General features: G+C 40.4%; 2 protein-coding genes across 10 annotated transcripts in view; one reads left to right on the forward strand and one right to left on the reverse strand.

Moving 5' to 3' along the window:
- RICTOR (RPTOR independent companion of MTOR complex 2) overlaps positions 1 to 16,641 on the forward strand; it is a 103,955-nt gene extending 87,314 nt beyond the window's left edge. For 4 of the 6 annotated variants that reach the window (XM_072992815.2, XM_020795646.3, XM_020795649.3 and 1 more), the window contains 9 exons: positions 1,359 to 1,588; positions 4,277 to 5,303; positions 7,933 to 8,113; positions 8,387 to 8,471; positions 10,598 to 10,828; positions 11,435 to 11,593; positions 12,572 to 12,695; positions 13,283 to 13,421; positions 13,513 to 16,641. In XM_072992815.2, the coding sequence (XP_072848916.2) occupies positions 1,359 to 1,588; positions 4,277 to 5,303; positions 7,933 to 8,113; positions 8,387 to 8,471; positions 10,598 to 10,828; positions 11,435 to 11,593; positions 12,572 to 12,695; positions 13,283 to 13,421; positions 13,513 to 13,587 (2,251 nt within the window). In that variant the 3' untranslated portion in view covers positions 13,588 to 16,641. The remainder of the gene's footprint in view (positions 1 to 1,358; positions 1,589 to 4,276; positions 5,304 to 7,932; positions 8,114 to 8,386; positions 8,472 to 10,597; positions 10,829 to 11,434; positions 11,594 to 12,571; positions 12,696 to 13,282; positions 13,422 to 13,512) is intronic. The other 2 variants (XM_072992817.2, XM_078384469.1) reach the window with 1 other exon arrangement.
- A 10,178-nt stretch (positions 16,642 to 26,819) lies between these two features.
- The window catches only part of LOC110080084 (oncostatin-M-specific receptor subunit beta), a 36,045-nt gene continuing 34,980 nt past the window's right edge, over positions 26,820 to 27,884 (reverse strand). For all 4 annotated transcript variants that reach the window (XM_072992822.2, XM_072992819.2, XM_078384472.1 and 1 more), the window contains one exon: positions 26,820 to 27,760. In XM_072992822.2, the coding sequence (XP_072848923.2) occupies positions 27,413 to 27,760 (348 nt within the window). In that variant the 3' untranslated portion in view covers positions 26,820 to 27,412. The remainder of the gene's footprint in view (positions 27,761 to 27,884) is intronic.

The following is a 27,884-nucleotide window of genomic DNA, read 5'->3' on the forward strand; positions in this document are numbered from 1 at the left end:
GACCTATAGTGATGCCTCAACTTACGAATGTCCCGACTTGTGACCATTTTGAGTTATGACCAGCTCCGCCCGCAAAATTTTGCTTCAACTTGCAACCGGAGCTTTGAGTTACGACCGGAAAAAAAGGGGGAATTCAAATGTACTACCTGTTGGTCGGCGAAGAGGCTGCTTCTTTGTAGCTCCTTTACCCCAATAGTTAGAGCGAGTGCGTTGGAGGAGGCTTCAAACTGCCTGGTGCTGCTTTATGCTTCTGAGTGAGTACATACAGGGTTTTGCAGGGTGGGTTTGGGCTGGGGGGGTTATGTTCCTCCCCCAGCCCCAGCACATTCCAATGGGGCTTGCATTGTCTTTTTGGGTTTTGGTGATATTTTTCCGGCTTCAGCGTGTTCTGATGGGGTTTGCTGTGTTCAGTTTTTTTGTGATTTCCCCCCCAGCCCCAGCGCGTTCCAATGGGGCTTGCAATATTGTATTTTTTGTGATTTTTTTCCCTAGCCCCAGTGCGTTCTGATGGGGCTTGCTCTGTTTGGTTTTGGTTTTTGTTTTCCCAGCCCTGACGTGTTCCAATGGGTCTTGCATTGTGTTTTTTTTTGGGGGGGGGGTTGGTGATTTTTTTTTTAACCTGCCCCAACACGTTCCGATGGGGCTTGCAATGGTTTGGGTTTTGGGGGTGTGTGTGATTTTTTTCCCCGGCTGGAATGGATTAATGGGTTTTCAATGCATTCCTATGGGAAATGGTGCTTCGACTTACGACCATCATTCCGGAACGGATTAAGTTCGTAAGTCGAGGCCCCACTGTACTTTCATTGGAACTTGCTAAGCCCATGTAAGTCACTTTTGGAGTAGGTCCATTTGACTCAGTGGAACTTGAGGAATTGACTCATCAAATCCCCATTTTTAGTAGTTTGATAGTAATTTTAAAACAAACACACACACACACACACACACACACACACACACACACACACACACACACACACACACACACACACACACACACACACACACACACACACACACACACACACACACACACACACACACACACACACACACACACACTGTCCTGAATATAATACAATTTCTGTAATTCAGCTGCTACATTTCTGATTGTGTTCTGCACCTACTTTGAAGTAATGGACCTCATAGAGTTACAAGTGCTATGTAAGCCTGAGTTCTGGTAAAGAGTCTTGCAGCACATAAACTCACTGTAATCTATAGGTTTACATTATAAACATGGCAAATAACTGATTTGCAGGGGAGGAGGGATAGTGGATGGTATTTTCTGTAGCTTGGCTATACCTTGTTGCCTGTTGAACCAAAATATTTGTTAAACTTGGTTTCCTGTTTTGTAAATATAGGACATGTGTCTACGTGCTTGGCCTAATAGCCAAAACAAAACAAGGTTGTGACATTCTGAAACACCACAATTGGGATGCAGTGAGACACAGCCGTAGGCAGCCTTGGCCAGTAGTCCCTGATGACATGGAACAACTCTGCAATGAACTCTCCTCTATTCCTAGCACACTTAGTTTGAATTCTGAATCTACTGGTTCGAGGCATAACAGTGAAAGTGAATCTGCACCATCAAGTAAGTATGAACAATGGCATTAGTGCATTTAATGATCTTCTCTTCCTTAAAAAAGTAATAATTATGAATATGACCTTTTTGCAGAAGAGTGATTATTGTGCTCACTTGTCACTTTTAACCAAGAATCCTGTCTTTTAAATTGACCATGTGAATGAACTGCATGCTGGTGTACTTACGTGTTCTACTGCTATTTTGCTCCTTCCTGCTCATGAGAGTGTGGTGTCCAAAGAAGGTGGGATTTCTAAACCAACAAGAGTCACAGTTTAGAGCTGGCTTATGAATCTTGATTGATTTGGCTGGAAAGATACATCCCAGATTCAGAGGTCAAGCTAAGCTGTCAGTTCCTGATTTGTTTACCTAGTTGTGTGTGCACGGACAGACTGGAGCAAATGGACTGTTTGTACTACTGTTATTGGGTGGGCAAGTTCACCCTTTCAGATTCTCCTCTGAGTTCTACTAAAACCCTGAATTCCACCAACTGGAACAGCTGCAAAATAGCAGCTCAGGTGGATGGACATGCTTCTGAACATTCAACCCATTAATTTGTAAACAGTGTCAGAACCAAACTCACATGTTCCTTCAAACAAAAATCCATTTCTGCTTCCCTCCAGCAAACTGGTTTATGGAAGCCAAAAACTTCATTATTGTAATGTGTCAAACATCTGCTGATTCTATAGGGAGCTACCAGTAGGTCTCAGTCTACCTTTCTCCCACTAGTATGCAGATAATTCACATGGTGGCTTAATAAGTCTGGATTTCTGCCATAAAGCTTTCAAAGAAGTTGCCGTGTTAGTCTGTGTAAGCATAACTGCTGGATAGCTCAGTGGTTTAGGTATCTGGCCGCAGAGCCAGGCGTTGGGAGTTTAATTCCCCACTGTGTCTCCTTGCCAGGGGCTAGACTCGATGATCCATAAAGTCCCTTCTAGCTCTGTAGTTCGAAGATGATGATGGTGGTAACCAGACAAAAACAAAATAAGAGACAAAAAAGGCACTTCTATATTTTAATTATTGTCATATGCAGTCAAGTTGCATCAGCCTTATAGCATCCTAATAAAGTTTTCAAGACATGAGAGATACTTAAGGTGTGGCTTTGCCAGTGCTAATATGCATAATTTCCACAGCCAAGTGGGGACTTGAACCCAAGTCTTCTGAGTCCTAAGGCATCACTTTACCCTGTACACCAATCCAGCTCTTTTGTGGGTGAAGTCCATTTTTTGAGAGTAAGAAGATATGACTGTCATGTTTTTTTGTACATGGTCATGTGAGGATACAGATAATGGACAGAGAAATAGAACTATTAGGTTCTGAATAATTTTGATATCAGTCTATGGGTCTTCAAAGTGACAATAGCATTATGAGAAAAGTGGAGAATTTCACACTAGGTAATACACATATTACCTAGTACTTAGATTCCTTTACTGATGAACAATTGACAACATGAAAGACATGAGAGAAGCACAGTATAAGCTAAAATGTTTTTAGCTATGATCTTTCAGGTACTGATTGAGGTGTTCCCCCAAACATAGATATAGATATTGGAAATAGGGACTCACAAATTGAAATCTGTTATGTATTTCATAAAAAGTCATGCAGTTCATGCTTAGTGTGGGGTTTTGTCTTCCATTATGTAAACTGGAACTGGGAAAAGACAAGAATTGAAAAAGAATTGTTTGCAAAAGCAGAGCAGGGCTGTTATTGATAGGACATTTTGAGCATCACTTATTTGTAGGGTCAGTATAAATCAGAGGTGAACAAGAACAACCAAAGAATTTGGAAGGCTTGGAACCCACGCTCCCAGATTATGTCTGAGTTTGGCTTGGGAGAACTTTTCTGGAATCTCTAATTCGAACTCAGAAACAAAAAGTTAATTTTTTCTATTTACAAACATAGGAAGAGATTTTCTTCTCCAAAGGAAAGCTTTTCAAATTCAAAGACTTCATTATGTAGAAGACCAGCAAAGCCTACAGTGCTACAACTGCAAGATAAAATGATATTTCTAAGAGTATTATTTAGCTTTTCTGGAGTTTAAAGGCGAAACAAGATGTGATTCATGCAATTTAGTAGTTGTGTCCACAGTAGGATGGGGCACACAATCACAACCAAGATCCTGGTGTTGTCAAGGAATTTTAACCGATCCAGATCAAGTTCTTTACACTTGCAGTTTACCAGCCCATCCCACCCATCCCAAAAACTTATGCTATTGTGATGAATCATGTCTCATCTAGTTTGAGCCTGAAATACATGTTAAATGAAAGCAACATACAGTTGTAAAAATGGGATAGTTGCAGAGTAATATGTAATTTGGATTGCTGCAGATTATTACGTAAATTGTTCTGAAATATCACCAGAAGTAATTACTTTGTTAAAGTGAGACCTAGGATTATATTTTAAGAAGAAGAAATTGTCCCATACGGTGTTCATTTCTGAAAGAAATACAATGTGGCATGTAAAATGATGCTAGTTGATTTTGTGCCTCTGGACTGAAGTGTGTATCAGTTTCTAAAATTACATTAAGAAATGTACATATAGCTTGCTTTCACATATTGTGCAGTGAGTTAGATCCTTTGAAATCAACAAGCTTGTTGTTCTGGAGCAAATTGTATATTTTTGTACAGTTAGCTTTTGCTGTTATTACAAGTTGAAAAATCAAAAACATTTCACTGGTATAATGATGTCTTCTATTTCCAGGCATGTTCATAATGGAAGATGACAGGGTTGGCAGTACCTCCACTAGCACATTTTTCCTAGATATCTCAGAAGATGCAGAACAGAGTCTCTGTGACCAAGCCGGATCCTTGAAGGATAAGGATCGCAATCCTTTCCCCTTTTTCTCTTCAAGCAGACTTGTGAAAAATCGCTTCTTAAATTCTCTTTCCTTACCTAATAAAAAGCATAGGAGTAGCAGTGATCCTAAAGGTGGTAAGCTGTCGACCTCAGAGAGTAAAATGGGTTTGAAACGAAATCGGACAGTAACTGAACCATCTACCAGCATGGACTTCAGGGGAGAGGACTTCACTCCAATATTCAGGGTGCCTAAAATTCAAACGTTGAGACCAGAAACGTCTTTTATTGGGAACAGGAACAGTGAATATGCGGATAACACCCCTAGTATTGGTGAAAACGACCTAAAACTTCCAAAAGGTTTTGGCCACGAAAACCACAGGGAAAATACAAGCCGTGAGAGGCTAATTGGAGAAGTATCAACACAAACTAACTTCAAAAGCCGTAGCTTGAGTTTTAATACGGACACCACAACAAGTGGCATAAGTTCAATGAGTTCGAGCCCTTCACGGGAGACAGTGGGAGTGGATGCTACACATATAGACACAGATTGTGGGAGTTTAAGCACTGTAGTTAGCACCAAAACAGTAAAAACAATACAGTGTTCAGCCCCACAGTCTAACCATCTCCCTCTCTCGAAGTCAAATTCTGTCTCTCTGGTCCCACCTGGGTCCTCTCACACCCTTCCTCGAAGAGCACAATCGCTGAAAGCGCCATCGCTTGCTACTATAAAAAGCCTGGCTGACTACAACTTCAGCTACACCAGTTCTCGAGATGCCTTTGGGTATGCAACACTCAAACGCTTGCAGCAGCAGAGAATGCATCCTTCATTGTCTCATTCAGAAGCCCTGGCTTCTCCCGCAAAGGATGTTCTCTTCACAGACACAATTACGATGAAGTCCGGTAGCCTGGATTCTCGACTAACACCAAACAGGTAAGGTTGTACTTTGTCAGTTCTTCTCCAGAACACCGTTAATATTTGTTCTTTTCAAAAGGAGAAATTCATCTCATGATTCCAGTTTAAAAGGTCAAGAAGCACTAGTCAGCCAATCAAGAGTAGAAGCAGAGCTTTATTGCCCTTCCAGCCTGTCACCCTCAGTATAGGAAGAAGGACCTTGAGAAGGAAAAGTTTTGCTTTGTGCGGAGTCTCTGCACACAATTTGGAATCCTGAAAAGTCAGCATTCCCAATTGCATGGTAAAGCTCCACATGCAATAGCCTGTTTTCTGAGACTACCCTCCATCATGAGGAGACAGTTAAAGGTATGAGTGGGGCTACAACTCTCCCTGCTCACACTTTCAAGCTAGCTCTTTTTTGGAGGTCCAAATAGGGCTAAAGATGGGCCAAGAATATTGGGTGAGATGCAAGGAAGGGGCATGGTTGAGCGTTGATGGCTTTGTTGCAGCAAAAGCAAAGTGTGCTGCTTATACACCGCTCCCTAGTGCTGAAAGCACTCTCTGGGCAGTTTACAAATTAATTATGCAGGCTACAAATTGCCGCTGCCCCCCCCCCCCCCCCCGGCAAGCTGAGTACTCATTTTACTGACCTCAGAAGTATAGAAGGCTGAGTGAGCCTTGAGCCGGCAACCTGGGATTGAACCCTGGGTCGTGATCACAGTTTCTGGCTGAAATACAGCGGTTTAATCACTGCGCCGCGAGGCTCATCTGTGCTGCCTCAGAAATAAAACAACTACCCATACCTCACTTCACAGAAAGCTTCAATTTTCAGTCGGGCATTTTCCAGAGCATTGTTTATACTCTGATTATTTAGAATTTGAGGGAAATAAACTAAAAATTACCTTTCACATTGCATCCAAAAGTACTGTATCATAATCTAGTTCTAGGATTAGCAATTATTCTCATTATAGTTTACATTTTGTGAATGCAGCTTAAAAGTTTCCATCCTTTGGTGTGGAGAGGAGTTGACATCTAAAGCTGTTCACTTTTATTCATGGCTCATTCTGTTCTTAGCATAATCTCACCTGAGCAGCATTAGGGTTAGTTAAGTACAGTAGCAAAAACATAACCCAAAATGTCTGTGATTACATTTGGGACTTTGTAACAGTGACTTGTGTGATTTTTTCCAGCCCTGACTTTTATTTAGTGGCTAGAGGTGATAAAATGTCTCACTGTCCTTTGCTGGCATTCTAGGTAAAAGCAAAATGGGGAGGGGGGGAGAGGAGAGAGTAAAAAAAAAAATGTGACGGGACCTTAAAGACGAACTTTTTCATTTTTTAATACTGTCAACCCTCGACTTACGAACTTAATCCGTTCTGGAAGTCAGTTCGTAAGTTGAAAAGTTCATAAGTGGAAACCAAATTTCCCATAGGAATGCCTTGAAATTTAATTAATGCATTCCTATGGGGGAAAAAATTAAAACAAACTCACTTACCAGGTACTGGTAAGTGAGCCTGGCTCCTCACAGTGCCTTGGTAGCAGCCATTTTGTGCTCTTCTCCGCTCCCCCGCCTCTCAGCTGATCTGCGCCGGGTCTCATCTCAGAGGCTTCCCCGGGCTTGCTCAGCAGGTAAAAAGGCAGTGCAAAAGCACCCGGGGAAGCCTCTGAAAGCGGTGCTTTGCCACGGGAGGGAGCGGGGGGTGGGGGGCAGCTGAGCAAGCCCAGGGAAGCCTCTGAGACCCAGCACTGATCAGCTGAGAGGGGAGAGGGGGAGAGCGGAGAAGAGCACAAAATGGCTACTGGGAAAGCAGGGGGAAAGCTTGAAATACTGTAAAAATAGTGCTTTCCCCCTGCCCCTGGGAGGCTTCTGAAAGTGGCTCTTGCGGTGGGGGCGGGGGCGGGGGGGTAAGGGAGATTCCCTGCCTTCCCCGTGCGTTTTTTTCTGTTCGTAACTCAAAAAAAGTTCACAAGTTGAGTCTATTTTTCCCTAGTAGAGTAGTTCATAAGTCGAAATGTTCATATCTAGAGCCGTTCATAAGTTGAGGGTTGACTGTATGAGCTTTTCAGGACAAGTCCACTTCATCAGATACAAAAGTTCAGATTAAAAAAATATAAAATTTAGCCTTTAAGGTCCTACCATGTTTTTATTTTTGTTTTTACATTTTTTTCTATTTTGCCTTTATCTATGATGCTTGCACAGGCTAGCATGGCATGAGTTTAACACACAGTATCACAGATAAATTGAGATCTATGTTATTAGACTCCAGCTCCCATGAGCTCAGTCAGTAGGATCGTTCAATGATGATGGGAATTATTGAACATTCTTTGCAGGGCCACAGGCTCCCATCTTCCACTAAATCAGTGGTCCCCAAACTTTTTGACACTGCGGACCGGTTGGAGGCGGGCAGGGTGTGGGGGTGGGGCACCCCCATGCGGACAAGCATGGGTGAAGGGGAAGATCTGTCTCCGCGTTCCGGCCACAGGCCAGGGGTTGGGGACCCCTGCTCTAAATAATATTTCCTTGACTTATTATTGGTCAGGTACTATATGAAGAGACAAAGTGTACATGTTCCCAAATTAGCCGGTCTTTTAAAATACTGCTCATAAGTATACAGCCAGACCTGATTTTCAAGTGTGTATTTTCACCTGTTCTTTTATACCATTACAGGTTCATGAGAGCTTTAAGTTATGCATCATCTCTAGATAAAGAAGATTTATTAAGTCCTATTAATCAAAACACATTGCAGCGTTCTTCATCTGTTCGTTCCATGGTGTCCAATGCTACCTATGGGAGCTCAGATGATTATATTGGACTTGCTCTCCCAATGGACATAAATGAAATATTTCAGGTATGTCTGTACAGAGTGTTTGGATCGCAAGTAATTGCACATTTCTGAGAGGAAATTTGTCATGGCAAACTCATAGAGAAGATAATATTATGCTCAGTGCTGTTGCTTAATATTCAGCAGTATTTAGCATCCAGTGCACAAACACACAGGTGTGCGTGCACACACATGCATACACATGCACACTTAGATTGGTATGTCTTTCCCATTGGCAAAGAGAACTCAACATACTTCTGAAAATTCTCCCTCATTATTTTTCACATTAAAATATTTCAGGTAAAGGACACTCCTTATTTCCAGAAGAAAACGATGCCTTTATCTGATGAACGGGGCTCTCGAGTCTTTGCCCAGGATACAGGAGGTATTCCTTCTTTTCCTGTATCTTTTGGCTTATGTTACTGCTTGCCATCATAGCTAAGTTTTGTTACTGAAAATGTTGTGCCTGACTGTTGGTTTCCGAAGTCCTTGGTTTAAAATGTGGCCCCTAAATTATTTATACTTGCATAGTTCAAAATATGTTGTGGCTTGCACCAAGAAGGAATTACAGATAAAATTAGTCATGGGAGACATAGTGAAACTGTTTAATAAATCTGCATTTCTACATATCTTTTTTAAGGTTTTCTTTCAGATTTGCATATAACCCCATTTGGTTACAGTTTTTTAATTTTGATCTAGAATGGAAAGTAGGCTTGTCTGGTTTTTTTGTTATGGAGAGAGAGAGAGAGAGGAATAAGCTAAGCTAAGCATGACCTGAATACAGGCTATGCATTCCGCCCTCGTCCCATCAAGTTGGGCACTCAGTTTATTGACCTCAGGAAGATGGAAGGCTGAATCAGTCACAAGCTGGCTGCTTGAGCTTGTCAGGATTGAACTTGGGTTGCGACCAGAGTCTTGGCTACGGTACTGCAATTTAACCACTGCACTTGATAAGCATTGTGATGTGGCAGCAAAAAGATGTTGGACTTCATCAATAGAAGGTAATGTCCAAATCAAGGGAAGCAATAGTGCCACTCTATTCTACGTTGGTCAGACCTCACCTGGAATACTGTGTACAGTTCTGGGCACCACAGTTTATGGATATTAAGAAACTGGAATGTGCCCAGACAAGGTACATTTGATTTAAATAATGATTTAAATTTTAAAAATCAGATTTTTTTATTATTTAAGTCAAAATAATCTTTTTTAAAAAAATATAAACCATGATTTAAATCAAATTGATTTTTAAAAATCATTGATATTTGTCCACCCTGTATCCAGATGAGGACAACAAGGATGATAAAGGATTTGAAAACCAAGCCCTGCGGGGAAAGGTTGAAAGAGTTGGTTGAGGTTTAGTCTGGTGAAAAGAAGACAGAGAAATGAAGTAATAGCCGTTGTCAAATATTTGAAGAGCCATCTGTCACTTGGAAGATGGGGCAAGCTGTTCTGTATCTCCAGAGGGTAGGCCCTGAAGTAATGGGTTTTAATTACAGGAAGGGAGATTTTTATTCAACATTAGGAAAAATGTTTGAGAGCTGTTTCAACTGTGGAAGGGGCTGCTTTGCAATGTGGTGGATTTTCCAGCATTGGAGATACTTAAACAGAAATTGGGTGATCACCTGTCAGGGATGCTTTAGGTGGGAATTTCCTGCTTTGACAAGGGGCTAGATTCTGTGACCTCGTTGACCCTTTCCTGCCCTTAGTCTTCTGTGATTATATTATTCCAGGATATTGAGATGTTTTATTAATTGAAACTTCACTGTATGATTTGTTTACCTTTGGCTGCTTTATTAAGCTATGGCTATAGGTGGAGAAGTGGAATTCAGTAAGTTGTGAATTTGTTACTAGAGATGGAAAAGCATTTCATTCAGTTAGAGTTTCAATAAAAGTAGGGTTTGTGCATATATTCAGATGCATTGCACAAGGAAATGTACTTTGCTTCAAGAACTCATGCATCGCTCAGGTTTACAGGACATTTTGGGGAAGTAACATAAGCACACAAATATGCATGCATTTAAAAATCTGAATAGCTAAATGTGCACAACTGAAAAAATATTTGAACCAAACTTTTTTTGATTCAAATTTTTTGAAATCATCTGCACAATATGTAAGCCTTTAAAGAGCACTTAATAAACCCTTCGTAAATCAAATTTGACTTTGTTCTGACTTTTTTTGCCCATAGGAACGCATTTCAATGCATTCCTATGGGAAAACACGTTTCACAAGACAAATTTTTTGCAAGATTACATTAACCGCGGAACAAATTAAATTCATCTTTCAAGGCACCACTGTATGTATATTAGGAGAAATGCCTTAGTTAATTTATGTGAAAAAAGTCCATACAAAGTCTTACAGTTGTCACAAAACGCAAATGGGAAAAAAACGCAAATGGGATTCAATGAAGCAATGAAACTGAGGCTGAAAATGTCAATACCCTAGGTACTGTGGCATACGATGTTGTTCTGCCTTACATTTCTTTTTCTGTTGCTTAACTTAATGTACCTCCAGGTTTGCCAGGGAGTTCTACGGACTTTGTTAAGAGCCCCTTTCAGATGCTTCGTCAGCAGATCAGTCTTACAGAGATTATGAACACGAGCCGTTCAGATGTTTCTCAGTTCCTAGAAAACATGGAAGACACAGGGCTCCAAGAGCACACTGAAGACAACTGTCTCTATTGTGTCTGCACGCATATCCTGGGCTGTCAGCATAATAAAGTAAATTCTACATATTGTCGCACAGGTTAGTATTCCTACGTCTGCTTCTGTCAGAAATTGGAAGCCTAATCTAAGCCTTATTTTAGTTTTTGATATTTCAGAGGTGTGCTTCACAACCATGGACATAAGAAACTGACACTGAAATTAAATTTACTTAGGCTGTCAAGTCCTATGGAAGCTGTCATTTTCCGCTTGTTCACCTATATAATGCCCACATTTCATTTTTCTCCACCAGTTAATGCATGTTTATGGAAACCATGGCTGAAATCTTGCTGGGCAACTCTGGATGCTGAACATGAAGCTGGCAGTGTTAGAAAGAGGGTGGCAGGGCAGAAGTGCTAGTCACCAAGCACTTCTGTATGTGTGCCGTGCAACGGGCAGATTGGAGTTGTGCAATCAGTTGCACAATCTAATTGTGCAATGCTGGTTACATGGGCATAATACCCAACACATTTATGTTGACGTAACTTGGTTATACCAGAACATACAGTACAGGATTTCAGCCAGTAGTTCATATTAAATCTTTTTGTGTTTGTTATTATAATTTCTATTCATTTATGTGTCTACTTTAATTAAGCTTTATTTTTCTTCTATGTAAACCATTCCATTGTCTTGTATCAACATTTATCAGAATTTTCAGACATTCCTTACTCTGACTGGTGTGGAAAGACCATGCATAATCACTTGGATGTGGTTTCCCATTCCTCAAAGTTTTCTGGGATTTCAGGATGTAGTGATGCTGTATCCCATGGATCAGCAAGTAGCACCAAGAGTACAGAACTTGTCATAGGTGAGTGACTTTGTCATAGACGTGCCACATTCTACTTCTTCTCTTTGATTATTAGGAGAAGTTGGAAATTTTTAGAAGAAACGGAATTATTTGCACTCTGCTTGTGAACATTGTACATTGAAGTAAGGTCATCTTAATTGTACATTTTGTTCACCCTTTCTTCCTTTCCCATGGTCTCTTTCATCTCCTTCTTGTTTCTCTCCTGCTGGAGGCTGGAAGATACCATGACTCTTCTGACTTTGGATACAGTAGTAATCTTGTGCTGCGTCCAAACCAGTCTCCAGGGTTATACTCACCAATACGTTATTCTTTTTCCTCCACTGTTTTTCCTATTAATAGTATCTTACATGATTAGCTGTAATAATCTGTACTTCTTAACTTTCACTCCATGATCAAAGTATGAGTTTTGTGATTCCTTGGTCTTTATTCATTCATCTTTATATTTCTTTGCTCATCACCTTCTCAATCAAAAAAAAAAAAAAATCTTAGCATATTCACGAAGGCTTTCATGGCCAGGATCTAATGGTTGTCGTGGGTTTTTCGGGCTCTTGGGCCATGTTCTGAAGGTTGTTCTTCCTAACATTTTGCCAGTCTCTGTGGCCAGCATCTTCAGAGGACAGCACAGGTTGCTGTCCTCTGAAGATGCCGGCCACAGAGACTGCCGAAACGTTAGGAAGAACAACCTTCAGAACATGGCCCAAGAGCCCGAAAAACCCACAACAACCAATTCTTAGCATCTTTTGATAAATCCCTGTTTATTTTTAGCCTATATAAAGATGGATACCTGTGAATTAATATGTTCTCTATAGCTGACCAAGGATGAGAAGAGGAAGCAAAATCTGGATAATCCATGGCTTTCCTTTGTTTTTGTTTTCTAAAAATGGCAGGCTTTGTAATTGTGCCCATTGATTTTCCTCTAATGCAAGTGCTGCCACCTGACTAAGGGTTTATATACTGGCAAATTTCATGTTTCCTTAGGTGTAAAGTCAATCCCAGATGACACTCCAGTATGCCGCATACTACTGAGGAAGGAAGTATTGCGATTAGTGATCAACTTGAGTAGCTCAGTAGGAACAAAAGGTCATGAAACTGGTCTCTTGACGTAAGTAATCGTTCCTCCTTACTGTATGTCTAGCTTTCTCCAAGTACTATCAGAATTCAGTGAGAGAAGTAGACGAAACTGCCTCTGGCTCCAAATTGACCAGTTCCCTATGGAGGTGGGAAGGAGAGGGGATATCGGTGAACTGCTGGCATCATCCTATTTTTCTCAAAGATGACACTGCAGGAATATGTTCAGAATTATACAATCCAGAAACATCAGTAGGGAGGCATGGGGAGAACTGCCTGGCACCTTTCTTAATTACCAGTCTAGAATCATAGGTTTCAAGAGCTTGGTGATTATGGCAAAAGGTAGCTTTGGGACATGAATTTAAAATGAATGATGAGACACCTTATTACATGAATCCAGTATCTAGTAAAAAGAACAAAGCTTTCTCAACACAAGTAAGTGTTTTCTTGTAACCAGCACAGATTCCTGTGGTTGTGAGAATGTACATTGTGACATTTTGGTTAGATTCTTCAAGGCTTTTAAATTTGTTTGTCTGTCTATTCTGCATTCTTGTTTCCTCTTTCACTTCAAACATTTATCTCCAGAGGTAAGTAAGTTGTTTTCTTCTCTATTCCCATTAGAATTAAAGAGAAGTTTCCTCAAGCATTTGATGACATATGCCTTTACTCTGAAGTGTCTTACTTGCTATCTCACTGCACATTTCGATTACCATCTCGACGATTCATACAGGAGCTCTTTCAAGATGTACAGTTTTTACAGGTGAGTAGAAGTAACATCCAGGAACCTCTGTGCTAGGATTCCATTCAGTTGGCGTACTGTTTAATGCTAAATACATTTTCATTTCTTCTAGATGCATGAAGAAGCCGAAGCTGTCTTAGCAGCACAAGGAAATCAACAAACAGTTAATCCATCAATAGAATCCTGACCTCTTGTTTTCTGTGGTGTGGTAAATATAAAGCTACTGGTAGCCTTAGAAAACTGCTAATTGACTGGGCAACAAAGAGAGAAGCATCATCTTCTGTGTTGTTCCAGATATTCTGGATGCATGTAGCCAAAGTCTGAGCTACAGAAACTTTCCTTAGAGGAATTTGCCTCTCCAGCTATCTGAGCCCTGTGGGGAGTTGATAAAGCAACAAAAGTGAGAATTAACAAAGAGATGCAGGAAGAATTAACCAACAAAGACTTGCACAGGTTTTCATTTCACTTATTTTTAAATGCAGCATCTTCATAGATGACAGCATGAAGTGTCATGTTTTCATTGTTGACTTCCATTCTGGACAGACATTGATGCCTCACTCATTCATCCAGGAGCCAGGACACCTTCACCTGTATCCTATCGATATCAGTGGCTCATGTTCTAATCACGGACAGAGGGGGATTAATTATGGGCGTTTCATGGTATTTATCTTAATTTTTGTGAAACACTACTTGGGGAATTTCTGAACTCAGAAAAAGAGAATCTTCAGTAACTCGGGGTAGTCTTAAGTTATTTTATTGTTACTGTACCAAAAATTCTAGATGTTAGCAGTCTGTCCAGTTTTTGTTGCAGTTTTATGTATTGGTCTGTTAACTGAACCATTTAAGGAATTTAACTACATTGATTTGAAGAGAACAAATCATTTATGAATTCCCTGGAATCAGATTTTCCCTGTACATATAATGCATGACATTTTGATGGGGTTTTATGCAGAAACACTCATCCAGTATATAAATTGGTTGTCTCAATGTAAACGTTTAAACAAGCATGACTTCAGTAAGGTAGGGGTGAATAGTTAGTAAAGAAAACTAGGAAATGCAAACTTATTGCTGCTTTTGATTAGGAATTATACAATAACAATAATTTCCACATTCCATGAATTTATATCTTACCCAAATGATTTTGCATCAGCCATACACCTTGAAAATCAATTTTAGGATAGTATCAGTAATTGAAGTGACAGCCACTACTTTTCTTTAATCCAGAGATGCTTCAGAAATCTTTTGCACATATTATATAATAATGACAATAGGGGGTGTTTTCTCCTCATCCTTAAAGTGTGAAACTAAAAGTTATGTAAGTGGGGACTTGAAACAATGCACAGAGCTTCTCTCAAATCAAGCAACAAATATAGGCATGCCTATAGATACAACTGGCCAATCACCTTAATTTCCAGGGCAATAACGTTTGCTTCTTAATTTTTTGCATATGAAAATACTCATTGGGGCTGTGCCCAGAGGAGTATCTTCATTCCCTCTTAAAAATCATTAAAGAAAAGGGTTTACTTAAACATAAATAATGTCCTAGAGATACATCTGTAGTAGGGATTTGATCTTAAGAGATATGTAATATTCTGCGCACTTGATTATTGTTATTATTTTTGTTTCTATAGCCACATTTAAAAAATTAAGATTATTATTTACAAGTCAGGGGGGGAGATATGTATGTATTTATGAGTAAATGGAAAATCCAGTTTCTTTTGCTTGAGCGGAAGACAGGGGAAACGTGCAGCAGGCATTTTCTTCTGTTTGGGATTTCTCATTGGCTGCCCCTCTCCCTGTATTGATCTGGCTTCCATCCTTCCTATGCCTGGTGGGTTAAAGGAGGATCAGTTGTTCTTCACCACTAAAGCTGTGAATAGATAGTGCCTGCAATTGCACCACTTTGTCTCCTCCTCCTTTTGAGAGAGATTCAGAACTAGTTTAGCTATAAATCCATTTTAAAAAATTGTTAAAAAAACTAACCATGAATAAGCTTCCTCATCATTGAGAAATCAACCAGTTGACAGTTTCTAAGAAACGCAAGCATGACAGCTCACCAGTCCAGCTATGAGGGGTGGAGCATACTTTTAAGTGTGCTGTAGATATAGGAGATCAGAACCTAAATTTATCTTGCTTTCCCAAGTGATAGGTATTAAAACTTGTCCCATCTTTACACTCCAGGAAGAGCAAAGAAGTCCCTCTGTTCTTCTATCCATTCTCCCTAGTGACTGTCTTCCAGGAGGACATGTCTCATAATGGCAGGTGGAAAGGAAGAGGGATTTGCCAAGACCCTCTCCTTGAACTACAGCCACAGTCACCAAGACAACCCCTATAAGGTCTTTTGAAATTGCTAGATACTACTTCAAGATTTTCAGCTGGGAGGCTGCAGGAAAAACACAGCATTCATATACACAGTTTTTCCACGTCTTCCAGTTTTCCTCAAATTGTGGAGTAAGGTTCTGTGTTTGGATTGATAGCAGAATTCATCCATTCAGAGTAACTCAGAGATAAGAACCCAGTTGGCTATTTTACTCCTTCCCGTAATAGTAGGCAAAACTGCTTTTATAAAGTGATTTGCCCTTTAAAATAATTTAATAATAATAATAAAACCATCAGCATTTGCAGAGGGATCCTTTGGTCTTCGGTACACCTCCACTGCAAAACCAAAATAACCAACCACGGTAGACCAAATAATGGTGTGAACTCCAAAGGATTAATGTAGTATTCCTTGTCAAAACAGAAATAGCTGATTTTACACAGTAGCTGTGAACACTACCTCATTTAGAATAGATTAGTTGGGTCTTTGGCTAGATAACTCTATGTAAGTTACTTTGTTAACTCTGTATTCTGCATTTCAAGGCAGAAGTAAATAATTTTTAAAATCTGTATTTGACAGAGAAAGAAAATTTCCAGGTGGGTAAGCTTCCTGACTACAGCCTGTAGTGAAAAGGGTATTAGAAATCATTGCAAAAAGAATTAAAACTCAGATGTCAGTTTGTGTGTGTATATATAAACTAAGATAGCAATGCATATTTATCCACCATGTTCTACTACTTTTGGGAACATCAAAAACTCTTTCTTCCATCTGGCATATGGTTCCAGAAGGGCTCTATTGGCAGCAGCCTCACCAAGAAGTAACAAAAAATAAATTTTCCAGTACCAACCAGTGTTTGTATATATAAAAATACTCTGCAAATGCTAGGTGTGTAGAAGATGTAACATCAGAATTATTTCCCATGTAACATTTTATACTTAATTTGTTAGCTTGTTTGATTAGCTCTGGAGAATATATCAGGTGGATTGTTCCTGTGGGAATGTGAATAGTTTGAATGAAGATTGCTTTTGGGCAAAATTCCACTCAAGGCCAGCCATTAGCAATTCCTTGGATCATACCTGCACCATTTTTGACCCATCAATCCAAATGAAACTCAGTAACCCTGTATTATCAGTTGAGAGTTCCTGACAGTTTCCTGTGTTCTTACAGTCCTGCATTGGGCAAAATGAACAGAAGGCATATTGAGGCACTACTATACCTGTCCAGTGAGCTGTATTTGGCATAGAAGTCAGAAATTGTGCAAGCCTGCTGTAGGTGCTTCAGAAGAGGAATTTCTCTTTGAGCATGAACCAAATGCTCAAGAAGAAATCATCTGGCTTATGGGAGATGAGGGATGCTACACAAGTACATCCAGTCCCTATAGAAATTCCTTGGTACATGCCATCTCCGTTTGACATAGTTAAGTACATTCAGCAAAAGCATTGGTGCTTCCAACTGTTTTGGAATTAACTGTAACAGTTAATTGGGAAGCTTTCAGTCCTCCAGACACCTTTGAGTACAGTTGTAATCAAATCCCTAACTGTTGATTATCCTGACTCAGGCTTCTGGGTATTGAAGTCTGTGACATATGGAAGACCAAACATTCCAGCCCCAGTATATTACTGTGTTTGGGGGAACTGTTTGAACACAGAAATTTGGAGCAGGAGAGATGACAAAAGAGATTCACATGCACAGTGGATGTTATATGAACATGGGATGTTTTAAAAGAAGTGTTTCAAGTCTTGTGTTGGTAATGGAAATAGCTAAAGGCTGTATAGGACAAAATATTTGGAACTGACAGCCAGTCCTTGTTTTTGTTTTGGTGAAAGAGAATTTAGTAATAAAATTAATGTTGTGCTGTAGCCAAGCTGTTTGGTGGGGGTATCCCTCAAATTGAACATTTCAATCTGCATTAATTTGCAGATAGCAGTAGCCTGTGTCTAAGAGAGGCTTAGAAAACCTTTTCATTCTTAACAGTTCTTAGTATCTTTTAGAGGTCTGAATTGAATGGAGAGTCAGAACTTACATGAGTCCTGAGGATTCGGTAGGTCCTTTGTGCTTGGTTGGGACTAACAATTGGATTTAGGCTGTAGATTTCAATCCTAAATTATTTATCATTTCATCCAACTCTTTTCTTCATCCTCAGCTTTCCACCACTCTTCTGCCTTTCCAAAATGTTCTCTAATCTGCAGGAGCAGTTCTTTTCAGGGTGTAGAGGTAAAGCGGCAGAGAAGTCCCATACTGTGAACATGTTTTGTTCACAGAATGTGAGTTATGATCCAAGCTCTCATTTATAACTGTGACCAAGGATTGGACAGATCTGGAAAGAAGACTGAGGAAAAACATTCATTTCATGCTTTGTATTTATATCAGTTATCCATTTCGTTCCTCTTCATTTTTAGCATGCTAGAAAATATCAGATGAGTTCAAGAGTCTGAAGATTAAATTTTAAACATTGTCTGATTAGGCTTTATTGTAGAAAGGAGATTCCATTGTGGAGATTGACTTGGGTAGAACTTGATTTGCCCCAGCCAGCTTGAATTCATGAGGATATGACGCATGTAAATAACTCGTGTGCTCCCAGTGTCTCCTTGGATACTGATTCTGTCCCTCCAGTGTTGCTGGGAAATATCTGAATTGGAATTCTAAATGATTCCCTGGGGAGTTGAAGGGGCATAGCCAGCATCTAATTGTACATTAGGGGAACTTTGCTGAACCTCTTCATTCTCTCTCACATTCTCAGGCTGAGTATTTTGCAGTTGCTTTCCCAAATATATGCTAAAAATGCTTGCAAGGCAGCAGAAAATGCTGTTTAGAAAAGCTACAAATTGTAATCAGGAACACTGTACAATGTTCCCCAGCCTATTGCTGTCAGATGGGTTGGAACATAACTCGCATCATTTTCAAACACCATGCCCAGTGACCATGCTAATGAGGCATGATGGGAGTTGTGGTCCAAAACAGTTTCTAGGCACCAAGTTGGGAGAGGTTGCTTTGCAATCTAAGGCAGAAAGAGGAATATTATGGAATTTGATTATTCCTTTTTAAATGAGTTTATTCCCTTCCTCACTCTTTTAAGATTTTAGAAAGTTGATGGCCCTTAATAAAGTGAATGTAAGTTTCAGAGGGCTTGATTCAACCAAAACAAGGCACTTTCAGACTTGAGAGAAGTGCTTAACTTTAGCTGAATCTTGCCTTAAATGTGTCTTTTCTTTTTATAATTTTTTAAAAAAGAAAACTGTTCTCTTGCAATTTTATTCTACAGCAATCATATTAAGTAGGCCAGGGGTAACCCACTAGGGTTAGTGTCTTTCAGATGTCTTGCTCTGTAACTTCCATCACTCCCCCAGAGGTTAGGTATTGTGCAAGTTGGAATTCAAAAGATCTGGAAGATGATTGGTGGCTGTCCTTCCTTATCTAGCTGTTCTGCTTGTCCTCTGATTCAGAAGAACACAACATTGTAGATGGGCCTGTGTTTAGCAGATTTTATTGGTTATTGTCCTGTAACATGTTCTGGCTAGCGATCATGGGAACACAGTAGAATCCCTATTAGCAATTTCCCTTGTCTAGAAAAGGCAATAGCTTAGTCTTGACTTTAGGATTTTATTTAAGTTTATCTTCTTAAAAACTCCAGATTTGCTACATATTTTTGTTAACCTTTTTTAAAAAGAAAGTTCAATAAAAAGTAAAGAATATGGTTTTTCTTTGGACTATTTTTGTAAAATAGGTGGATAGCAATGCCACAGCATGCAGAAATTGCACTTTTTTGCTTGACTTCCTTGTAAAATAGACACTATTTAATTTGAAAAAATAAAATAAAATAATGTAATTTATGCCAAAAAAAGGGTAACTTGCCAGTTTTCCACTGCGTAGGTTAGATTAGCACAAAATGCAAGAACTTTGAGGTGGGGGTGGCATTTCGTAGGCTTAATTGTTGCGGGGGGGGGTAAAATGTGCATCAAATAATGGCTGCCAATAACCCAAACAATGTGTATTAGAGATTATGTACATTAGTCGTTCTGAGGAGGGAAAGAGATTATGAAAAACTTTGAAATTCAATTTTCCCTGCCCCATGTTGTCAGACTTTCTTTTTTGTATATTTTAGTTGACAAGCTGCTATGTATTTGAAAGTTCTATTGTTTGTAGGTCACTGAATGAACTTTGAAATCTGATTTATATTGTATACCTGTAACATAGAAAGGAAAAAGTATTTATATATTTTCTGTATGAATATTTCATTGAGCTGTGTATAATTTTAAAGAGGCTTTCTCCCATTTGGTTCTGCTCATCTTGATACCTTTTTTTTGTTTTGTTTATGTTTTTTGGTTTGGATTTTTGTTTTGTATAGTGTGTACAGTTCATGTCTGGGAACAATAAAGCCTCCTGAAGCATTATCTTATCAAAGGGATGCATTGTTAATAAAATGAACTTTAAACTTCCATACAGTTGTCTTCATAAAACGAGTGTCAGTTTTCCTGTATCCCAAAGTCCTTATAAACAGCATGGCTGTTCCTTTGCAGTTGACCAGTCACCTTCATGGAAAATTTCAGTACTAGTTAGGCAGTTCCTCTTTCTTGGACATGAATACCAGCCACCCATACCCATGGTAAGGTAGTCTGGGAGTTGTCCAGTGCTTGAGGACTGCAGTTTGGGAATCACTAATGCCAACTAGATAATAAGAAAGCATATATCAAAGAGTTGTAGAGTTGGGAGGGATCCCCAGGGCTGTCTAATCGAACCCCAATCAATGTAAGAAATTCACAACTGATAGCCATTTTAACATACGGATAAAAACTTCCAATGAAGCAGAGTTCCCTTACCACTATTGAAGGGCTCTTACTGTGACTGATTGAGGTCTTACAGCAGCTGAATGGTGCAGCTGAAGACAGGACATTTTTGAGAGTGCTCATTCATAGGGTCACCATAAATTGAAGGTGACGATGGCACATAACAAGTGTTTTAAGTTAAATGTCCTTGCACTCTAAACATGCATTGGGATTCTGCTCTCTCCAGTAGCAGAAAACAAGTTTGTTCCATCTTCTGTGTGACGGCCCTTCACATGTTTGAAGAGTTTGCATACCACTTCTCAATTGTCTTCAGGCAAAATATGCCCAGCTCTGAACTGTTCCACATGGGGGTTGACTTCTATCTCCTTTACCATCTTTCTTGTCCTCTTCTGGGCCTGTTCCAATTTTCTGTATCATTCTGAAATTTTATTGCCTAGAGCAGCCCTTCTCATTTTTTTTTTTACCATAGCCCTTTTAAGGAGCTATTTTCAGGTTCCAGGGGCCCCTGTCAAACAAGGATACAATCCCAAAAGATGAATACAAAAATAGAACATAATTTTTTTTCAGTCAATGGCCCCCTTCAAATGTGCCAGGGGGCCACAGGACCCTAGCTGAGAATGGCAAAGTAAAAGTAAATTACTTTGCTTGTTCTCCTGTTAACACAACTTAAAATCACTCTGCATCACTCTATTCAGCCCATGGCCTGCGAAGATTGGTTTTAAATGTATTACTGGTACATGCAGCGTAACCCATCCAATCTTCATGAATCTGATTTTTCATGTCTGAATATAGAACTTTTCCCTGGGTAGGTATGACTTGTTAGCCTTGGAAGGCAGCCCATCTAGGAGAAGGAAAAGTCTGATTTCAAACCTCCACTGCCTTGTGGCTATATCCATCAATGGAAAAGGCTTCAGGAGTTAACCTCAAGGCAATATCCGGAGCTGGAGTCCTGGAGGCAGTTCGTGCCGTTCTGGCAACTCCTGCGACGTCGCTGGAACCAGTTGTATTGGCTCTTGCCTTTCCATTGGACTATTTCAGTGACATGGAGAGGGGGGATTTGCTGCTTGGGTAACAGCCTGTCCTTATTATTTTACCCAGGCTTCGTGCTCTGGAGAGGACACTCCAGCTTCACACTTACCATAGTCTCTCAAAGACTGAAGGATGCCTTAATCTAATAGAACTTTTCATTAATCTGTTGAAATTTTATTTGGCCTGGTTTTCCAATCTTGAACACTATTTTCTGATATTTTCGCTACTTCCAGTTTAGTTTTATATGCGAAGTTGATGAGCATTGAGTCCGGTCCTCTGAAGATGCCGTTAGGAAGAACAACCTTCAGAACACGGCCAAAGAGCCTGAAAAACCCACAACAACCATTGATGAGCATGCCTTCTATTCCATCATCCAAGCCATTTAGAAAGGTGTTGAGAAGTAATAGGCCTATGATAGACCTTTAGGTGAGCCTAACTTGTCCATTTTCTCTAGGATAAAGAGCATGCTTTGGGTCTGCCCCCCCCACCTGCTACAAATCCACATATAGTTTGCATTACTTAGCCCACATTTTGTATTGTATATTTGAAACATATGTAATATTGGCTATATATACTATTTGTTTCACATTGCTTTGACATTTCAAGATCTAAGTGATTTATAAATATCATCCCAAAAGGGTATCATAAAAGTCTTAGTGAATTTTCTCAAGGAAAAAGAAAGGTAAGTGTGGCATACCTTTCTTTTGAGAAACCATTGGTGGCTTTTAGTAATCGTGTTACTTTCTATAAGCTCGTAGATCAACAGGTGATTGATAATCTTTCTGGTTGTTAACTTTTTTTGACTGTAATCTATTTAATCAGTTCATATACTGTTTCCTATATACAAAATGATATCTCAAAGTGATATGAAATGATAACATTCCCTGTTTTAAGGAATGTTAGTTTTTAATATTTGGACTTTATTATCGCTCCATGCCTTGTAATACGCTGTTTTAAAGTGGCCTTGGAGGGTTTTTTCTTACCCACTAGGGGGTGTTATAGCCTATTAATACCACTTAAACTGGGAAATCCAAGATTCTTCATCATCAGATTTAAAATTGTGTTTCTAGCCTTAGTGTCAGGTGAAATAGACATTCTAAGTGTCTCTTCCCTGGAAGGGTTGTCACTGAAGGACCAGCTGCAAAATCGCCTTACTATTTTAAAGAATTGAGCTACTCGTTTTGGAGTTGTTAAGTGTTTATTTTGGTATAGTTTTTTTAAAAAAAAAAATAAGGAGGTTCACCCATAATTGGTTCTGGTCACTGCAATACAAAAAAGATGTTAAGTTCCTGGAAGGGGTGCAGAGAAGAGCAACAAAAATGATAAGGGAACTGTAGGCTAAATCCTATGAAGAACAACTAAAAGAACTAGGTATGTTTAGCTTAACGATGAGGGGAGATAGAATAGCAGTCTTCCAATATCTGAAGGGTTCCCACAGGGAAGAGGGCATCGGTTTATTCTCCACTGCACCTGAGGGTAGGACAAGAACCAATGGGTGGAAACTCTTCAGAGGAGATCCAACCGGGAAATAAGGAAAATTTTCCTGACGGTGAGAACCATGAAGCAGTGGAACACGAGTTTTGTGGGTGCCCCATCACTGGAGGTTTTCAAGAAAAGATTGGCAGCCATCTGTCCAAGATGGTATGAGGTCTCCTGCCTTGGGCAGGGGGTTAGACTAGAAGACTTCCACGGTCCCTTCCAACCCTATGACGATTCTGTTTCTGCCACAGAAACAAAACAGTACTAGGCAATTCCCTAATATGGTCCATGCTTCACTCTCCACATCTGGCTTGTTTTTTCAGAGGTCTCCTTTTCAGATGAGCAGAGAAGTGGGTTAATGTTGAGCCATTCACAGGGTGCTGCAACAGGGATGGTCTGGCCCATCTCCCACCTGGATCTCTCCCTCCCTTCCTTGGTAGATTCTTTGGGCAACTTGCTGGGGGGGGGGGACTCCATTCCATCCTTGTTTCTTGGTCAGATCCCTGGCCCTTGTTTCTTGCTTCTGGAGGCATTAACTCCTTTCTCACTGTCCCCAAAAGGATAACTTCGGGGGGGGGGCTGGTGTCACCCCTGATGCTCCATTTCATCCCTAGGTAATTTAAGCTGCACTAAGCCATCCTTGGGTCCTCCTTTGTTATTTATTCCCACCCACCTAGCAACTCGGCCCCCTTCATCTTTTCCTCTTCTCCTAAATAAACATCTTCCTTCCTTTTTCCACAATTATCCCCCTTTCTTCTTTACACTTCTGTGCCTCTCTTCTCTTATTTTCTCTAACTCCTCCTACCCGTCTCTCCTTCTTTTATCATTGGTTCAGGTCTCTGACTGCAAATCGAGAAGGTGGGAGTTCAATTCCCCACTGTGCCTCTTTGACAAGGGTTGGACTTGATGATCTTAGAACAGCTTTGCAGTTCTAAGTCTGTTGTTGCTTTTATTACTCTTTTTTTCCCTCTGGCTCATCCTCCTTCAACTGTTGTTTCTTTCTCAGGCTTTCTGGTGTTACCTGGACTGTCAGGAAGCTCTGGAGATTCCCTTCCTGCCACATCCGTGCCTGTGTCTATGGATGAGCTAGATGTCTCACTCAGTTGTCTCAAGGGGGAAAGGGGGATGGCATGCCAACAGGGGGAGTTTCTTCCCTGTCCTCTTCTAACAACCACCCAGTATCATTAATTCAATTTAACAGCCATGCTTTTTCAAAAACGTCCCATTTCCTCCTGTTTGTTAGTAATCTAATGTAAACATTTCAAGCAATATCATTGTCTTAAGAACTGTAGAGACCACAAACCAGGATTAGAATGCAGAAAATCTCTTTAGGAAGGGAATGATTTGTAGCCGTGGTTCTTAACCTTGGGTTACTCAGGTGTTTTGGGACTGCAACTCCCAGAAGTCTTCACCACCAGCTGTGCTGGCTGGGGTTTCTGGGAGTTGCAGTTCAAAAACACCTGAATAACCAAGGTTAAGAACCACTGATTTATAGCACGACCACGTGGCTCCAGATTGACAGGGGTGTAAATCAGGTCCAACGCATTGGTATAAGAATACACTGGGCAAAAAGCCTGTAGATGTGTAAGCACTGAACTAGCCTGCAGATACATGTCCTATGGAATGGATTACTGACTGGTGGAATGGCTAGCCTATGGAATAGCATCAAAGAAATCTTAGGTTTGTTTCATAAACAGCACAATTGACTGTTTCCAGTTGGCTGAGGATTCCTTGCAGACTGGACTTCTGTTTGATGGAATGAGCAAAAAGAAGACAGATACATGATTGCTTGGGCAAAAAGGTTCTGGCTAAGCTGGAAGACAATGGAACAGTGTGGACAGGCTACAAGGTTGGATACTTCCAGTGGCTCCAGGCCCAGAGTGTACCCTGACAAGATGCAATGGTCACATCATGAGCTGCAGGACAAAGGGATGATTTATTTTCCAGGAATAACGAGAGATGGTGTAATGCATTTTTTTCTTCCAGCTTGCCATCTGCTAGCACAGAACTGAATTCTAGGCGTGAAGGTAAGGGACTCAACCAGAATGCAGGGAAATTAGGAGTGTCAGTGGAACAAAAAGCAATTGTTGCTTGGGACAAGGAAACTCAAGAGTCACGTTCATTCATACATGTAGTTGCTTTTGAGTTCACTTTTTCTCATGTCATTTTTAGTCTTGCAGGTTTTGACTGCATGTGGGTCTTTGGGCCTTAACTTGCCTTGATTTAGAAAGACACTTCAGGTTTTAAAATGGGTTAGACTGCTTCTTCTAGGACAGGAGTTTCCCAACTACAGCCCATAGGCCAAATCTAGAAGACGTTGCTGTTTTGCCTGGCCCATTCTCTTTAGCTCGTGTGGGTGGGCGTGCGGCCATCTGTCTGGGCATGCAGGGGTGTGCATGCATGTGCGCAGGGGTGGGGGGGTGTTCCTTGAAATACATAGCAACATGTCTTTCTTTCTCAGCCTTTAAGCCAAAAATTGCTGAACAGACTGGTCTTAAAGTAGAGAACTGGTGGAAGTTTACAGGCAACTTTAGTATTTTTAAGGGCTAACTGTGGCTAATTTAGAACAACTACAATTTTGTACAACACTTTAATACAGGTTGTTCTGTTTTACACTTTTCACTTCACCATTGCATTTTACTATTTCAGAAATTCACTGATTTTCCTTTGATTTCTTTTACGTTGTGGATCTTGTTCCCTGCATATCTGCTGAAATTTAAATAAATATTCAAATTATTTGCATCTGTGGATAGCCTTAGATCATCTCTGGTTACAACTTTGGCCCACTGGGGAAAATAAAGGACCTAATTTTTGGGGGGTGGGGAGAGAGAGACGATGGAGCAAAGCACCCATTTGAAGCAAAGAAGAAAAAAAAGCATTGCTTGTTTTCTTGATCCCATTTTGTTCCCAAGTGTCAGAAGATTTACACAGCAAATACAACAGAAGCTTGTATATATACTATCAATCATGCATTGGAAAAAAATGGTATGATGTGTGTGTATGTCTGTGACTTCCATGTATGTTTTTTGTGCCCACACCCAAAAGTGAAGACATATCATACAGTTAAACCAGCATTTCCGCTTTAACATTTTACAGTGGAAATCTGCAATTAATACAGACTCGCAGAGGGGACACACCCTACCTACCTATCTTTTGCCTTGCTAGCAGCTGCAAGTGTGTGAGAATGGTCTTGGATTGCAGGAAGCAGATCTTTGGCCAACCATATTTCAGTGTAACAGAAAGGTCAGCTCCTGAGTCCCAAAGCTATTTGTTTGAAACAGCCACAATCTACAGAGGGGGTTATTTCCCTACTCCAGGGTTTCAAAGGGCTGAGCTGCAGCTCTCTGGAATCATCCTTCACCACCTTGTTGCCGCTCAGGCCTACCAGTCCATACCAACTTTTCCTGTGTTGTTCAGCCTGTCGTGCATAGTGCATTCCCTAGTGCAGTGCTACAACTTCCATAATCCTTCAGGCAGGCAACTCTTTAAAATGTAGTAATTCCAGCTTCTGTAACTCGCAGAAACCTTCACCAGCTGTACTGGCTGGGGTTTCCGGGAGTTGCAATCCAAGAACACCTGGGTTACACAAGGTGGGTGACCTAGACAATACAGATAAGCAAAAAAAAATCTATAAATCCCAAAGGTGACCCAGGATAGGAGTGATATTTCCACCAGCCAATTTTGCACTGCATTCATGATAGGTGAAGTGTTGCTGAAACAACAGTTAGATTTTCTACAGAAAGCAATGGGCAGTTGTGACCAGAATACAGAACAGCATGCACCAATTTCAAAGTTCTAACAAGTGGAACCTTAAGGCGTGTGGCAGTATCCCTGCCCTCGGTTAACCTTTATTTCACCCTGCCATGCCACTGCTGTTCAGTGACTGAACCATTTGCTGCCTTTGATAAAGTTGGGACTGATCTGGAAATTGCATATCAGACCTCACAGTGCTTCAGGTAAAAAAAAAATCTCCATTTGCCTACACTTTCAACAAATGCCCTTCTCTATTCTGTACACCATTTCAGGAATCTCATTGTGCACTTTTATTGTTCCAGCTTTTCACCTTATTCTTTTGCCTTCTGGACTTGACTGCAAACAGAGAGCGTGATCAGTTACAGAGAAGACAGATGCTTTTTCCTTGCAGCAGAGATACATCCAGTTCATTAGCATGATGAACTTTTAAGTTTATCCAGTTGTCCTTGTTTGCATTTAGCTGATACAGAGAGGCTGTCAAGGCCTGTGGTTTGTCAATACCATAAATTGCAGGCAGTGCCTTGTATTCATAATTCATATGATCTCTAGTCAGAGGCTTACCATTTAATTGAGCAGTCATTTTATGATTCCAAGTTGTGATGGACCTTCCAACATGCAACATATTACAGTCATATTGTCAGTTGCCACACTCAGGGCTCCCTGAAACTAGGCGAGGCACCTTGCAGAACTCCCAAAAGAGGCACTTTGATTTGGGAGACATAATTTAAATTGCTTTGACCCGTTTCTGGTGGGCAGCTGGTAGTGGGTCTGCTTTTCACAAAGTCTTGGAGTGGCCTGTAGGACGTCGACGCGCAGGAGAGTTTCCTGCTGGCTCCCTCTTGGTCTTGTAGACTTTGGCAACAACTTGGATTGAAGTACATTGCATTTTCAATGGCCCTGCCCTCAAAAAGTAGACTGTCAATGGAAATGTCAGGTTTCTTCATCACAACTAATCTGTCAGGAGTTACCTCACGGTCTTCTATTATGACAAGGGTTTTCTGCAGAACATACAGAGAGCAACTGAATTAGAAATTAAATTTTTAAAAAAATGAAAACAGAAAGTTTGTCCTTCAGTCATAATGACCACAGAAGATGGGACAGCAAGATTGCTTTCCTGTGGCC

Source organism: Pogona vitticeps, chromosome 2 (genome assembly GCF_051106095.1).
Source record: "Pogona vitticeps strain Pit_001003342236 chromosome 2, PviZW2.1, whole genome shotgun sequence".
In the NCBI taxonomy this organism is placed as follows: Eukaryota; Metazoa; Chordata; class Lepidosauria; order Squamata; family Agamidae; genus Pogona; species Pogona vitticeps.